The following is a 15164-nucleotide window of genomic DNA, read 5'->3' on the forward strand; positions in this document are numbered from 1 at the left end:
ACTGGACTTGCCCTTGTCAAGACAAGTTTAGATGTTGTGGGAGAGTGAGCAAACGTTCACACACACGCTACTAAAGGAGGCTGTTGCTGTCCTGACAAAGAATAGTGCACCTGATTGTCGAAACCTTGCATTTGGCATCATTCCTTATTCAACAATTCATAATCGCGAGAAAAGATATGCGTTTACTCTTAAGACAATAATAGATGTTTCATGTCACCACGTGGACATTCAATTGCAGCTATGCTACATTAATGAATTGCGCAACTTCAGACTTGCGTCATGTTCAGTAACCGGCCACCGACTCACACATACGGACTAGCGGAAACTGTTCACTTACACTTTCCAAACCATTCCTTCCTTTTTGAATGCAATGCTGCTCGCTCAAGTTTATAAGGCAGACATCACATGTGCGTCAAGCGTGGCTTCCTGTACGAGCATAAACCGATCGGCCCATAGCACCAACACAACACAGCTTGCAAATTACTGTCTTTCCAGTTGTCAGTCCAATGTCCCTAATTGTTTGCGACGACAGAAATTTGAACTCGTTGTTCGCAGGATAAAGGAATAAACTCGGGGTGCGCCAATCACGCAAGGGGGTACACACCGACCTTCGTATCTTAAACACTTGCTCATGTGCGCGCTTACCCACCAACCTTCTTTTATTCCGTGTCCTTATGTCAGGCCTACACCTTCGTATGACCAGAAAGATTGCCAGCATCGGCGTACACTAAAATGTCACGTAAATTTATATGAAGAAGAAAATCTATAAACAGAGTTTCTCTCGAGCAGACATCATGACAGCGGACTTGTCATCCTTAAGGCTATAATTGTATTTCAGTCTTTCAGAAAACAAGCCTGCTTGTCGAAACGCCGCCTCGAAACAACTTTGCTAAAACTACTGATTAAGCGAGTTGGTTCATGATTATTTTCAGTGTTTGTGTGTGTGTAAACAGCGATTAAAGAATGGGAACAACCCCTGTTCACAGGTTTTTTACTGCAAGCTTCCATCCTCCCCTTTCTGACGTTTCTTACAAAAAAGTATAGGGACACTAAGTTAATAGACTGATAAATGAGTACCTGATAATTCTCTATCGTTCCTGTTCCGATCATACGACTATTAGAACAGAAAAAATTAAGACTAGGTTTAATGTTCTGAGTTTGGCGAACAATCTTCGACACGTGCACGTCGCTTTATGTTGCGTCGCTCCTTGTGTACTTGGCCGCATTGGCTGAGAACATTTCTTTGAAACTTGCTACTTCAGACCTTGCATCTACTAACACAGCAGTCTTAGACATTACCTGAGGCCGTCAAAGTATGACGTCACTGCTAGCCGATGCGCGAGAACTTAAGGGTAGCATCGCCACCTTTACAATCTCTTATAGTTTCGAGAATTCCTTCGCTCACCGGACGTCCTCTCGTAGTACGGGTGATGTTGATAGAATTGACTTACTCCTAAATTGTTATTATGTTCAGAGTCATTTAAAATTAAGTGCGAATATAAAAGGATTAATATAACATTCGTCCACTGACGTAACTGCGTACCTGCAGCGTTAGAGCGCCATTCGCCTCGGCGAGGGCTTTCATCTCGAAAAAATCTTTCTTTAGCTTCTCTAGCTGTGAATGCAAATTACTGTTCATTTCTTTCAGCCTGCTGCACTTCCGCCGCAACGTCTTAGTTGCCGCGACCAGGGAGCGCATCTTCTTCAAACCGATCGACGTTTGCGACGTCATGGAGCGCCGCACTGGCCTCTTCTGGTGTTCCCCTTGTATAACTGAACTACAGTCCTCCATGTTGTCCTGACTTGATGGAAAATGCAACCACTCGGCCTCTTGTGCAGTTTCAATTGGGTTTTCAGAACTATATACTTCCCCAGGCTCCGCTGATGCTCGCTCTTCTTGAGAAGAATCTGCGTTGGACGTTCCCCTGTTAAGCCGAAAAAATAGCGAAGCATGACAGATATATTGTCCCGCTAAACGCATAAGGGAATACTGCTAACATTATTCTTATCCGTTGTTGTGTTAGACTTCAAGTTTTACTTACAGTATTTTTACTTGTATGGGTGCCAGCGTTGTTTCCCCCTGCGTTCGTTTTAGCCGCTTTTTCCGCGGCATTGGATCTTGCCCACGTGGATCAGGAGAAGCGGGAAATAAGGAAGGCACGGCTGTGGGCTTCAACATCTTCCTTTTCGTCACTGTTCTGTAATCTTCAGCGGTAAAATGCAGGCTGCATACCTTCGACCGGTCGCTGGGCTCCCAGCGATGCTTTCCTGAACCTTCATCAAAGGTAAAGGCGTATACGCATGGCTAGCAAGATTGCAAAATAACAGTCCATAACACCTTTTTTGTAATTAATTTTTCCAAAATGTAACAAGCCAAATGGGGAGGTTAAGAAAAAGCATAGCCACGATTTTATTCTGGGGAAGTACCTGTATACCCATTTAGTGCATTTTCATATTTTCTCGCAGCCTTTGTAAATGTCTTTTTGATTGATGTTTAGTGATGGTACGTGGTCGAGTCCAGTGGCATACTTGAAGCCCTTTATTCGAAGAGCTCATTGGCTATACAAGGTTTCATAACAAAGCTGAATTTCCTAATGGCTGCTCAGTAACGAAGCGCGACCCAATACGACAGAGCCGAAACCGAGGCGCACTTGAGCGCCTTGGTCTTGGTTTAGAGCGCAAACCTCTAACCTGTACAATGACTCCGCCGTTGACGACGATGACTTCAGTGGTTTTTGTTCTTTTGCATTCTCCAAAACGAATCTTTGTCATGCATGATGTAATCTCAGATGCAGCACGCACATAAATAGAGTATCTGTCGCTGATTATTCCAGGTTCCTCATTTCGGTTTCACCGGCTGGGTCTCTTAACCCTCACAGAGCCGATGGGCTCATTGCACGAAGGACTTCAATTATGTCATTATACCCGACCGCCTGCCAGCCCTATATAGAGTGAACAGTTAATCGCCACATTTCGTTACCGGCGTAACGTTTCTAATTACCTTAAGTAAGCTTATACAGAAACGAACAAAGCTGTATGGGAAGATAGAGGTTTGAGATGAGAAATACATTTGACCAAATTCGGTCGCTAACTTCAGTGACACCCAGTGTTCAAGAGTTGTCCATCGCTAAACACACACACACACACACACACACACACACACACACACACACACACACACACACACACACACACACACACACACACACACACACACACACACAGAGAGAGACAAACTGTGGAGGCAGCACGTAAATATTTCATATCATTAATTTTTTTATGGATTTCGGCGGCATTTGTTGAGGCAGCCTTCGGGAAGGGTGCTCGAACCCCTCGCAACCCACCGCTACGCATTTTTACATAATTTACAGATTTCGTATATTTACTTTTTTCTTGTGTGCTATATTTAAATTTCTTGGCACTATTTGTGGAGCCTGCCATATTAGCCGCGGTACTTTAAAAAAGCTTTCATGTTTTTTAGCTCAGTGAATTAGCATAACACACGGAAATAAAGTTTACTAAAGCACCCTGGTGCTTCTTGCTAGCTTGCAACTCGTTCTGAATTGAAACGACTCTCAAAAACACAAGACTCACCTTTTCTTCCAATTGCCTCGATCCATTCTTCCCGTATGTCTGTGGCAGGAAACTCGTGAAAACTTACTTTACTTTGTTTGCCTTGTTCCGATTTGCAATATGGCACGCAGCAATACACCATACTTACATTTGAGGTGTCAGCTCATCTAAAAAAAAAAAACTGCACGCGGCCACTATTAGAGCTGACTACTGCAGCTATCTGCCGTCTGCAAGTTTCTGCACACGACCTACTGTGTTTCTGCGTATCTTCTGCAATTTGTGTATGCGTATCGTCTGGAACCATCGTGATTCAGTGTGAACAATGAATGCCTAACAATAGTTTTTTTATCTCGTTGGACTACGTTTTCATTCAAGAAATATTTTCATAATAAATTTTCCTTCATTTGTAGAAAAGTTCCCGTCTGCTTGCCACTGTGACCCTTTGTGTGCTTTTTTTACGGTTCTATTTCTGCTTCAAACGTCCACACGAATGCAGCCAACTCTGACGAGGAATCATATCGCTTTATTTGCCATATTTTACACATTCATACACAATTCATGCACAATAAGAACGATTTGCACTGCCACAGCGATGGCTGAAGCAGACGACAGCGAACAGGTGCTGCCTAGCGCCACGCCGCTCGTAGGTGACGGCCCTAGCGGCAGAAGGTATGAACTAGAACGTGGGCGCTGGAAGAGGTGCTCTCTGGGCAGGTCAGGAGTGTAGTAGGTCATGGGCCGAAGGAGCGAGCTCGGACTGGCCTGTTTACGGTGCGTGCTGATTCAGACACCTGTAGATCCTCAAAAGTTTCTAAAATGTTTTATTGAAGTGTACTGTGACGGAGCGCTTCTCCGCCAAATCTAATCAGCGAACATTAGGTATGTTTAGCTTTGCTAACGGTGCGATTATAGCATTTCGGTGACACATTCCGCGACAAACGCGCCTTCCGTTTTGGGACGGCCGATACTAGGAATATCTGTGTACAGTTTCCGTAGCGTCGTGATAAAAAAAAAGCATGCTGTTCTATTCGTTATTTTTAGTTCTATCTTCTCTACGTTTATCTCTTAGTGATGGTGCAGTTTGGGTCTGTCCCGATCGCATTCGACTTGGGTGCGCGGTCAATATTCGTCGTGTGCGTAAAACGAAAGTCGTTCGCATAATGCAGCCACAAACGTCGTTGATGTGATTGACATCCATCACCGGCTGCTGATTATACATGGCAGAATATCCTTACGCCTAACGAGAAAGCGAGATGTCCGCTTGCAGTCCTGATATTTTACGAATATCTGGTTTTTCCGGGGATTTACCTACTACGTACAACCAGGTCATCCTTCGGACGCTTTTCCCGCATAGTTTAAAGTCTTGTCTCTCTCTTTCTCTCTGATTTCTTATTTCTGACGCTAATTTCTAAAAAAAAAAGTGCTCATGTTTTCTTTTCTTTTACATTCTTCTAATACCAAACTGGTGTCTTAAATTTAGTAGTCCGGACACACTTTTCACGCACTGCATTGCGTATTCTAATTTGATCGCGATTGAGACAGGCCGAAATGGAGAGTGTTGGTCGCGATAGGGTTAACTTGCTCAAGATGCAGTGGGAAGCTTATCACGACCAAGTATTACTGGCGAGATTGCGTTCTTGATCGGGGCTCGATTGCCATCGGCAAGTTTCCCCGTGTGACGCCCACTTACCGCCATGTATACGACCGATAACATACGAAAGTTACTTTCTGTTGCTATGAGGTATGTTCGGCTTTTTTTTTTTTTTCAAGTTTGTGCAATAAACGTACTGTGTGAGCATAACAAACTCCAGAAAGCATAGTGTGATTGCGTGAGCAGCGCACTAGCCGTGCATTTGCCAGCACGCATGTAACTTAGTCACTTTGTCTTGCAGGCGTGTCGTGTATTTCAGGGCTGTGGCGAGCATAACTGTGGGCTTCAGGGGAATAACCCCTCCTCCTCCCTATTGTCAATCTATGAGACATACTTTGCGCCCTCTCTGCACACGCCTGTGAATAGCGGTAAGGACATGCGTGCCCTTTGCCTGATGCAGCAGTGAGTGGTATTAAAGATTGCTTGTTCTTTTACCTGCAAATGATGGAAAAATTGACCACTAAATGCACCAGCGCGGAAGTTCAAAGTAGCTGAAAAAGCACCATGGTGTAACCTAGACTTTATAGAGCCGGACTGGGCACTAAAGTAGCCAATTTGGCACAAAGCAGCCACCAGGAGTAACCCTAATTGAAATTGCCGTTTGACAAGTTTCTGGGAACACCCAGTAGTACAGTACAAATGCGGTGAATCTTATCCTGGCTTTATTATTTTTTTTCAGAGCAACATTTTAAATTGGTTATCATAAATAAAAACCTATATTAATAAAGAAGAAACGGCCTCCATAGCAAAACCTATATCCTCTTCTTGTGATTTTTCTGAATTTATGCCACTGATTTAAATGGATTAAAGTTTTAGTTTTAATATCACGAAACGGTTCAAGTGTTTGAGATTCCACCATGGATGCTTCTGGATTAAATTAGGCCCGTCGACATCTAGTTAATGAGCACTGAATTAGTCCAGCATGCACGAGGAGTCTGCTGGTGCTCTTGTGTTTCGTGGCAGTGCAGTTGTGGCTGCCACGACTAGCAGTCAAACCCGTGAGCTTCTCACATTTTGCAGTGGAGCATAGCCACAGCCAAGGTAGCGAGTATGCAAAAGCCCAGAAAGTAATTTAAGAGTGCTTACTAGTGGTTGCAGTCAGCTATAGGTATATGCCTTTTAATTGATACCTTTCAGATAAATAGGCAAAATAACATGCACATTGTTGTACCTCACATTTTGTTCTTTCTTTTGGTTTTTTGAACAGGAATGGCCACACACCACACAGCGGACCAAGAAGGGCTACATAAGCTATAGCCAGATAAGCAATTGCCATATGTGATGTCGTCACAGTGTTAATTGTATCGTCTCTCAGATCATTAATGCCCGACAGGCAGATCATGGCCTATCCGCAGCTCCCAAAGCAGGAGACTGCCGAGATGACGCCGAACAACTTCCAAGATGTTCCGATCGCTGTAGTCGGTCTGAAGTGTCGCGCCATACTTGCCATGCGCCTCGACGTGCCGCAACTGCTTTTGGGGCCGTCTGGTCATCGTGACTGGCGAGGACTGGCACTGTTGGCGGGCTTCAGCTGTGACGAGGTGGAGCTCCTCAAGGAACGGGGAAAGAGCCCGACGGCATCTTTGCTAGACGAGTGGGATGCACGGCCCGTGGCAACTGTCAGCCTCCTTGTGCAGCACCTGATGTGCCTTGAGAGATACGACGTTCTTGACGACATTGAAGCAGAGCTACGTAAGAAAAACTCTTACGTGTGTCTTTCTTTCTTGGTATGTCAGGCACATCAGGCTTGAAAAGACCCTCATGGTGTAAAAGCTTTGACAGGGGGGTTAAATTTTCATCCATTTGTGAGTAGCGAAAAGTAGCAAAAAACAATGGGAACCCACCACTTTTCGGGTCTCTTTCTGCTTCATGAACACTAAGCACATGATTACTTTTCTTCCATTGAAAACACGCACCTTCCGCTTTCCTGTCAAGAGTGCTGTGTAGTAGTGATAGCCTACAGGCTATTTGTGACCTCTAGACATGGCACATGCGACGTTATCTCATGGAAAGCCGTGAGAGATACATTGTGAATGTGCTTGTGTGACGAAAATACATCCCTAACGGTTCTGCTGTTCTAGAGTTCAGCCGTGCACACAGGGTGTTCAGGAGGCCATGGTGCCCTCTGAGGGGTCACCCGCATAAGCTCATAAATCTAAATTGAAAAGTTGAGAAAGAGCCCTGAAAATGTTCACTATGCATACCTTAACAGAGTGCTTGGCTGTAGCCCTGGTGCATAAGCATTGCAAATGCAAAGGTGTGCAGGTTTAAATCCATACTTCACTGAAAGTCAATCGTGCAGTTTGTGTAAGCAAACTTTCTGTTCTCTGGTATTCTGAACAGTAGCAAGGGAGAGAAGAGGGAATATTTTGGTACCATTGGGATGAGAATGGCTGCAGTATTGTCAGGGCAAGAAGTGTGCACATCAGTATGTATACCATGTTTACATTTTTGAGAATAAAATGCTTGCAGGAAAGTCAACATAAGCAAAGAGCAACACAAGCTCTTAAACAGCACATGTCTTATATTGCTCGTTCCGGCTTGCTGACAATTTGCATTACAATGAATTTTTTGGCAGTTTGCTAGGTCAAACTTCCTTTATTTTTATTATTTCATTAAACTGATACCTCCTTACAGGACAAGACATTGAATTCTACCGAAGAAAACAGTCTGGCGGGATTTCAGGTTAGTAGGCAGTAGAGCTGACAACTTGCAAGGGCTGCTTGGTAAAAAAAAACAATAAGGTTCAATATTTAACTGAGCTTAAAAAACTAGACTGATGTTCATGCAAAGCTAATGTATTCTTTTGCAGCTCGTATTTTGGGACATTTGTTTACGAGTTAGTAAAGGCGTGGCATTTGCCATGTCCAGCTTTATGTTAGTTGATAACTCTCACAAACCAATTGTGCAGCCTCTTCATGAACAGGGCCTACATGTATATATTTCATTGTTATGTATGGAATGGAAAGCAATGTAATCAAAAAACATTGTGCCATGAGATTAGGATACCCTGTAATCTATCCTTGATCTTCATGACAAACATTTAGTTTCATACTATTGTACATCACCTGTTTTGCTAATCATCAGCAAATATTTGGCTGTCAATTGCTTAATGCTTTCAATTCATGTCGTAATTCTGGGCTTCCTGGATTCAATGTGAAGCAGGTGATAGAGATATTTTTTTTAACTAATATGATTGTGCTTTCCAGAGTAAAGCTCTGAGAACAAAAAAAAACTCATTACGTGGTTGAACACTTTCAGATGTCATTCGTCCTCCAACTGTCAGGTCGATAAGTAAGTAAAATTTGTACATTCTTTATGTTTTCTCTATGGTAACTAATGTTCTGACACTTCCAACTTCAAATTCAGGGACGCCTATCTACGACGCATTTGTCTGTTACACATCCCAAGACTGGCCCTTTGTTGAGGTGCTGATCGAAAAACTGGAATCACTGGGTCTACGTCTGTTCTTGCCCAACAGAGATCTAAAAGCAGGTGTCCTTCAATACTCTACATTCTATGAACTCATGGAGAAATGGTAAGTTGAATTCTCGCCTATAACAATACCTTTTTTTTTTCTCATTTAATTTTACAAGAATTTTTCAATTACCATGAAGTGATTTTAGTATCCAAGCTAGGCAGCCTAATTATGGCAGCCCAATTCTGCCCTTGTACAAGAAATATCGATGGGCTGGTCCCTATTTCGAAAGAGGAATGCCTGAACCACGTGCAGAAGAGGATGGGAACAGCACTTCGCAACCTTGTGCAGAAAAGGAACAAGGCCTTTGGATGGAAGGGCAGGCTGACAAAGGCCCTCATCGACAAGTTGACTGGCTACTATGGCTGGGCCTTACGGAACAGTTCCGATGATGTGGTGGCAATGCAGCGGGCAGTGATGGCATCGTACCACCACGTGACATCGACAAACAAGGAGCCCCACCACCAGTTGTGCCCAGAGGGTGCCGACTCTTGGTCTCGTCACAATGCCAGCAAGATTAACGGCGTTCCACCTTTGAAGCATTCGTGCAATGCTATGTTGCAGATGCACATCTGCCCATTTACGAACGGCTCTCACAGGCTTCTCTTCTGCGGCGCTGCCTGGGAGCTAATACGCAGAACGCATCACAGGCCTTTCACTCAGTATTTCAATCAGTCCCTGATGCCTAAGGAGTAGCATGCATCACTAATTGCTGTGGAGACAGCATTGCATGAGACAGTGCTTTGATACAATTCTGGCTGCTACAAGGTCACCCAAGTGCTAGCTTCATCAGTGGGGCTAACACCTGGCCATTCAACTGGCAGCCGAGAAAGACTCACTGCGCCTGAAAAAAACTTAAGTAATCCTTGGAGAAAACAGAGAGGCGGCGAAGAAAGACAGTACCAAAGGACACCTCCAGTTATGCTGCAGGGTTGTTTTAGATTTGCATATGTGCCCAAAACTTTCAAATGTCGTTTTCTCAAAATGACTTTTATGGCTTGCGAGGCTGCTTGTTCCAGCCATATCAGGGGAACCACTCAGCCTCTTTTCATAAGTCTTTTTGTATTATGTACGTGAATAAACTTCTGAGGGGGAAACAAGCCCATTTTTTTTAATATATTGTGTCCGTTATTTATGATAACTGATCAAAGTTTGAATATTAATATCCCAATCACCAACACTAAGTTTGATGGTCTCCTAGAACTTTTCAGTAAGGAAAATCAGAAAAAGAGCTCTGTTACCCCCTGAGGTATCAATCTGAGAATCCTCATTGCAAGTTTCACAGTTCCAGCATCATTTGAAAGTTCTCCAGACCTGGAATAAGGGAACCATGTGCACTATTCTGACATACTGCCATAACTGGAGAACCAGTGAACATAACTTCATGAAATGTTATAGTAGTTCCAATGCTCTTGCTATTAGTCTATCCTGAAAATTTCATTGAGATATCTCGATAAACAAAAAAGTTGGTATCTGATGGTAGCCTCTCCCCTTAAACTGTAGTTAGGATGAGACACCAGAGTAGAAGCAAGACTAACAACTGATTCATTGACATCACGCAATTTTACCTCCAGTAACAATGTGTGTGCACAAAAAACAGCCATGACCACATCACTGCAGTAAACTCCCTTTCCAAGACTCCTATCTAACCAAGAAAATCAAGCTCTTTCTTGAAGAGACGCACAGATGCTTCACTGACCCACTTATCTAGGCAAGTCTAGCGATCCAAAAGCTCCCAGGCCTTTAGCTTGCACTAGTACCTCCATGCTATTAAATATGGGCTAGCACTTTTTGGCACATGTCCTACAATGAACTGGCAGTTACTTTCCACTGTCACCTTCTAGTGAGTAAGAGTGTTTCATTAAACATTAATTAATATACTATCTCCCAGTCTGCCCCACACAAACCATACCACAGGTCAAAAGAAATTCATATAAAACTTCCTTTCGTGCACCAAGTCGACAACTTACAGAGCACTGAGAAAATCGCGTCAACCCCGAATCTGCCCGCCACCATCTTCAAGTCATGCGACACCTTTTGGACATATGGCATTACTTCACTTTCTCTCTCCATTTTCTAGTTCCTTCTCGCCCGTGGAACTGGTACGGTGGCATACAACCTTCACCAGTGACTCGAGTATGTAACCATGAGTGCATAACTATGTACTCATAGAGTACATCATAAAGTATTAAAACTCATATTTTAGAAAACTATGTACTCTGGCGTGCCTTTTAACATTCATTTCTAATTCAGTAAGTCACACCTGAGTCTTGAAAATTCGAAAAGCTGGGCATGCTAAAGAGGGAGGGCAATCTCATTACACTTTGCGAGTAATGCAGCTGCTTCAAATGCTCTTTTCTAGCTTTGGGTAAAGAGAAGTCTAGCCAACTTTAGTTGGATATGCTTTTTGTCTTTCCAGGTGTAGAAAAACCATCATTGTGTTTTCGCCCGAATTCCTCGAGTCACAAGAGTGCCGTGTGCAGCAAACATTCATTGAAAGCATTAACAATGGTGAGTTCAATCTGGGCCAGTTGTATCAATTTGCGCCATTAGTGGTGCCATCTTGTTCTCAAACATAACTTTGGCGACACAAATTCTGCCATGCATGCGCCAAAAGTAGGCTTGTGCAAATAGTAAATTTTTGGCTCGAACCGAATTCAAAGTGAGTAGCAATTTGGTTAAATTTTGAATTTAACTTGAATAGTACTCAGACCTCGATATAACAAACCCGGATATAACGAAATACTGGTTCTAATAAAATAAATGAAGAAATAGTCTTGCAATAAATATATATTTAGAAGTATACCTCTATAACGAATTTTTGGCTATAACAAACTCATTTTCATGTAAGATGCAACTTTTTTACTATTATATTTGAGTTTATACTCATTACTAAGGCAAGTTATGATGTACTGTCTGAAAATGTGTCAATTCTGCATGGCAGAATTCCAAGACGCTCAGTATTATATTCCTGGAAAGAAAATGCAGGAAAGTTTTGTTTTGTCAGAGTTTGAGTAATTGATAATACACTTCTCTCCTTGCATAAAGAGAACCAAGTATTAAGCCCAGAATGTGTGCAGTTTTCTTTTTTTGTTGCATTCATGTCCAGCAGAGATAAAAAAAAAACTCTTGGCATTGGTTCTGGGACGTGGCACCTCTTACGGTTGTCGAACATGGCAGTTTTTCTAGCAAAGCGGTCCCTTGCCGGAATGAAGCTCACAGCACAATGAGGTTAAATGACCGCTAGATGTCCTCCCTGCAGGCCTCAATCAATGTGTGCACTGTGTTTCAAGCCATTAAAAACAACACTTAGTGCATGACGCCCTATCGTAGTTTATGTGTCCAATTGTACACGTGGTGCTTGAAGGGACTATATCCCACAATTCAAAGAGAAAGGAGCATATCAGTCATGACCTTGTAGGCATTGTCGAAATCTATGAAGTTGCTATGTTTGGTGTGGGAACTTCGAGGCAGTTCTGCCAGCTGCATTTTCTTTCTGTGCATTTTCCCACTTACCAAGTGTCCTTTTGTGACAAGCTTGATGATCTTGGAATTGTGGAAAAGTAATGTACTAATATGACAGAAATCGTTTTTCTCTGTAGCAACGCTGTCAGATCAAAAAGCAGCTTCTGATGATGTTCGCTCATTATGTAGCATTGTTGTTCTGTGCCTTAACTGCAACTAGCGAAAAAATAAATATTTAGAGTTGGAAAAGATTGAGGGCCACCGACTATCAGTTTGGCATTAGTGGAGACCCTCCTTGCAACCTTATACAACCGGAAGAGCATATCCCATGGTTGCGAGATTTGAAGAGCTTTTATGTAACCACACAGACACTTACGCGGGAGCAACTGCTGCAGGTTCTCATGGTAACGTCAGTGAATTTGCCGACGCCTGATGCAAGTATAAATGAAGAGCATTGACCTATATCGCCATTTGTCGATAGAAAAATTCAGCGTGACAAGTTTTGTCCCAAATGCCACACTTTGCACGTTAGCCAGCCTGCCAGTAGTATTTACGTCTGTTCCAATTATCTTCCTCCATGTGCAGATATATGCGTTAAAACCTCTAGTGACTCTCACACAACCGATAATGCAGGTGAGCTTCTTTAGGTGTGCAAGTTTATAAACAATAACAATATCTACGGTCTGATGTCCAAAAGCTTAGATATGATTATAAGGGATACTGGAGTAGAGAGCTCTGCAAATTTCGACCATCTGGTTCTCTAGCATTCGGCTTCACCAAAATGGAACTGCCACAACCATGATCGTACCCGCGACATTTAAGGTCAACAGCCGAGCGCCCTGACTGCTACACCACCGCGACGGACTCAAACTGCGAAAGTTCAGTGAACTGACCAGGTTACACCATGCATAAGCCAGTACTACACTGAAGGTTGCACGTGCTGGCGTTGAGTCTGTCTGCGACATCTCTTGACCTTCAAGACATCTGACACTTATCAAATGATCAATACAATGGCACACAGAAATAATGGTAGTGCAGTGCTTCAGTAGCAAAGTGCAGCTGCACTTATGTTCACAGTATTTCATACCCTTATCAATAACAAATTTTCAGTTACAACTGCAACAGATCTCAGAAAAATTATATTTTGTCCACCAACTTTTATGCCTCCTTTCAATTGAGTAAGTCGGATAGATCAGCCAAAGGTAATAGCTACTTCAGATGTCTCGCTTCCCCAGCACAGAGGAATGGCGATGAACCTTGGGAACTAGGAGTATCTGATTGGAGGACCTCGGTAAAACACGAGTGATCGAGGAGTAGAGGCACTAGATGCTGAAGCTGTTGAGTGTGGTTATGTGTTGTGCCTAACATATTTGCCATGGTTGGGACAATGTGGTATATACTACTGTGTATACATAGGTTTAATATTGTTTGATATTATCAAAAAAGATTTTTCACTGACTGCTCCACTGGTCTTATTTAAATTTTAGCAGAAATGTCACACTTATTGTTCAATGCGAGGTTGTGGGTTTGTATCTCCCCGACTGAGAGCGATTTTTGGTCCACATAAATTCAATTTATTTTATGATTACTACACTTCATTTTAATACAATAATTGATGTCCCATACGATTTTCTCGACTATCATTTGTTAGGTAATAAATGAAAAAAAAAAAGTTTTGAGGTATGGGGAGAGTGTTGCTTCCGAGGTGTACATTGTGTAATCTTTTGACATGGATTGTACAAGCCCAACATTATTTAACCTTCACGGTATTTCACTTCCTCTTGGCAGAACAAGCACAGCAAAAACTGATACCGGTGATCGTCAAGCAGTGCGTGTTGAAGGGCACGATCCGGATGATCTCCAAGATCAATCTTTGTGATAACACTTCCAAGCAGGCCGAGTGGAACTGGATCAAACTGATCGAGTCGGTCCGGTGCGACGGGAGCTCTCTGTTTGTCCGCACCTCGGCCACCACCACACCCCTGATCCCGCCCTCTCTCGTCATGAGCACCGCGCCCCCTCTCGGCACGAAGCCGGCGAGAGCTGTGCCCATGAAGACGCCTGTCAAAGACGAGAACGAGTCTACGAGTTCAACAAAAAAGTGGTGGAAAATTTTTGCCCCACGTAAAAAGACAAGCAGCATGTCTAGCGATTCCAGTGGCTTCCAAAGTATGGGTTCGCCAGAGTTATCGTAGCGACAATGCTGATGCAAACCAGCGTGTGGGACATCATGTGCAAGGAATGGAAGGTGGACGCAGGTTTTGTGCCCAGAGACTGCACTTTTAATAGGCCCACTTTGTGCGACAGAGTGTCCAACACAATCAGTTGCTGCTCTGTTATGTTCGCTTAGCAATAAACTATGGCTTTGCTCGCCTCTCTCCAACCTGAACAGATGTGACTGATTAGTCATCGAACCCGATTAGAGTTGAAGCTCACTACTGCTGTACTATGCATTATAAGTGCAGTGTGTGCTCTGAGCTGTGCCAAGAACGCTCTACACCATAGTTGCCAACATATACAGAACAGATGAATTACTTATGAGCATAGATCAATTCTTTTTTCAACATAAATTAGTTGTTGCTGTCGCTATACATGTCTAGAGCTTTCAGAAAGCATTCCTATGATGCAGATATTTAAAACTGTGAATCCGGAATTGAGGAGGTAGCTGACAGATTGAAAGCGCCAAGTCAGAATAGATGAAATGAGCTGGTAAAAATGCCTAAGGCAGACATCAGTGGATCCTTGACAATGATAGGTCCACCTTTTGAAATGTCCATCAAACACACTTTCTCCAGTTAATTTAACCATCTTCGCACTGAAGTGAAGCCATTAATAGCCAGTTGGCACAGAAATGCTATTTATTGTGTGCAATGGTATGTTGTTACTTTAGATATCACTAATTATACGAGTTTTTACATCCCAAAACCACAATATGATTATAAGAGATGCAGTAGTGGAGGGCTCTGGAAATTCTGAATCTGGTGTTCTTTATTGTGC

The 15164-nt window shown here is 43.0% G+C and overlaps 1 protein-coding gene across 3 annotated transcripts; it reads left to right on the top strand.

Moving 5' to 3' along the window:
* The first annotated feature begins 4291 nt into the window (after positions 1–4291).
* LOC142803609 (myeloid differentiation primary response protein MyD88-like) lies at positions 4292–14556 on the top strand. Of its 3 annotated transcripts, none has more exons than XM_075888969.1 (7): positions 4292–4344; positions 6432–6916; positions 7862–7909; positions 8486–8518; positions 8594–8762; positions 11122–11213; positions 13956–14556. In XM_075888969.1, exons 2-7 carry the CDS (start codon positions 6547–6549, stop codon positions 14360–14362), a joined length of 1119 nt encoding a protein of 372 aa, XP_075745084.1. In that variant the 5' UTR covers positions 4292–4344; positions 6432–6546; the 3' UTR covers positions 14363–14556. The 3 variants fall into 3 exon arrangements, with proteins under 3 accessions (XP_075745084.1, XP_075745083.1, XP_075745086.1); XM_075888968.1 differs by having other exon boundaries at positions 4314–4452; XM_075888971.1 differs by lacking the exon at positions 4292–4344 and adding an exon at positions 5297–5314.
* The last annotated feature ends 608 nt before the right edge of the window (positions 14557–15164 follow it).

This window comes from Rhipicephalus microplus, chromosome 3 (assembly GCF_043290135.1).
Source record: "Rhipicephalus microplus isolate Deutch F79 chromosome 3, USDA_Rmic, whole genome shotgun sequence".
Lineage (NCBI taxonomy): Eukaryota > Metazoa > Arthropoda > Arachnida > Ixodida > Ixodidae > Rhipicephalus > Rhipicephalus microplus.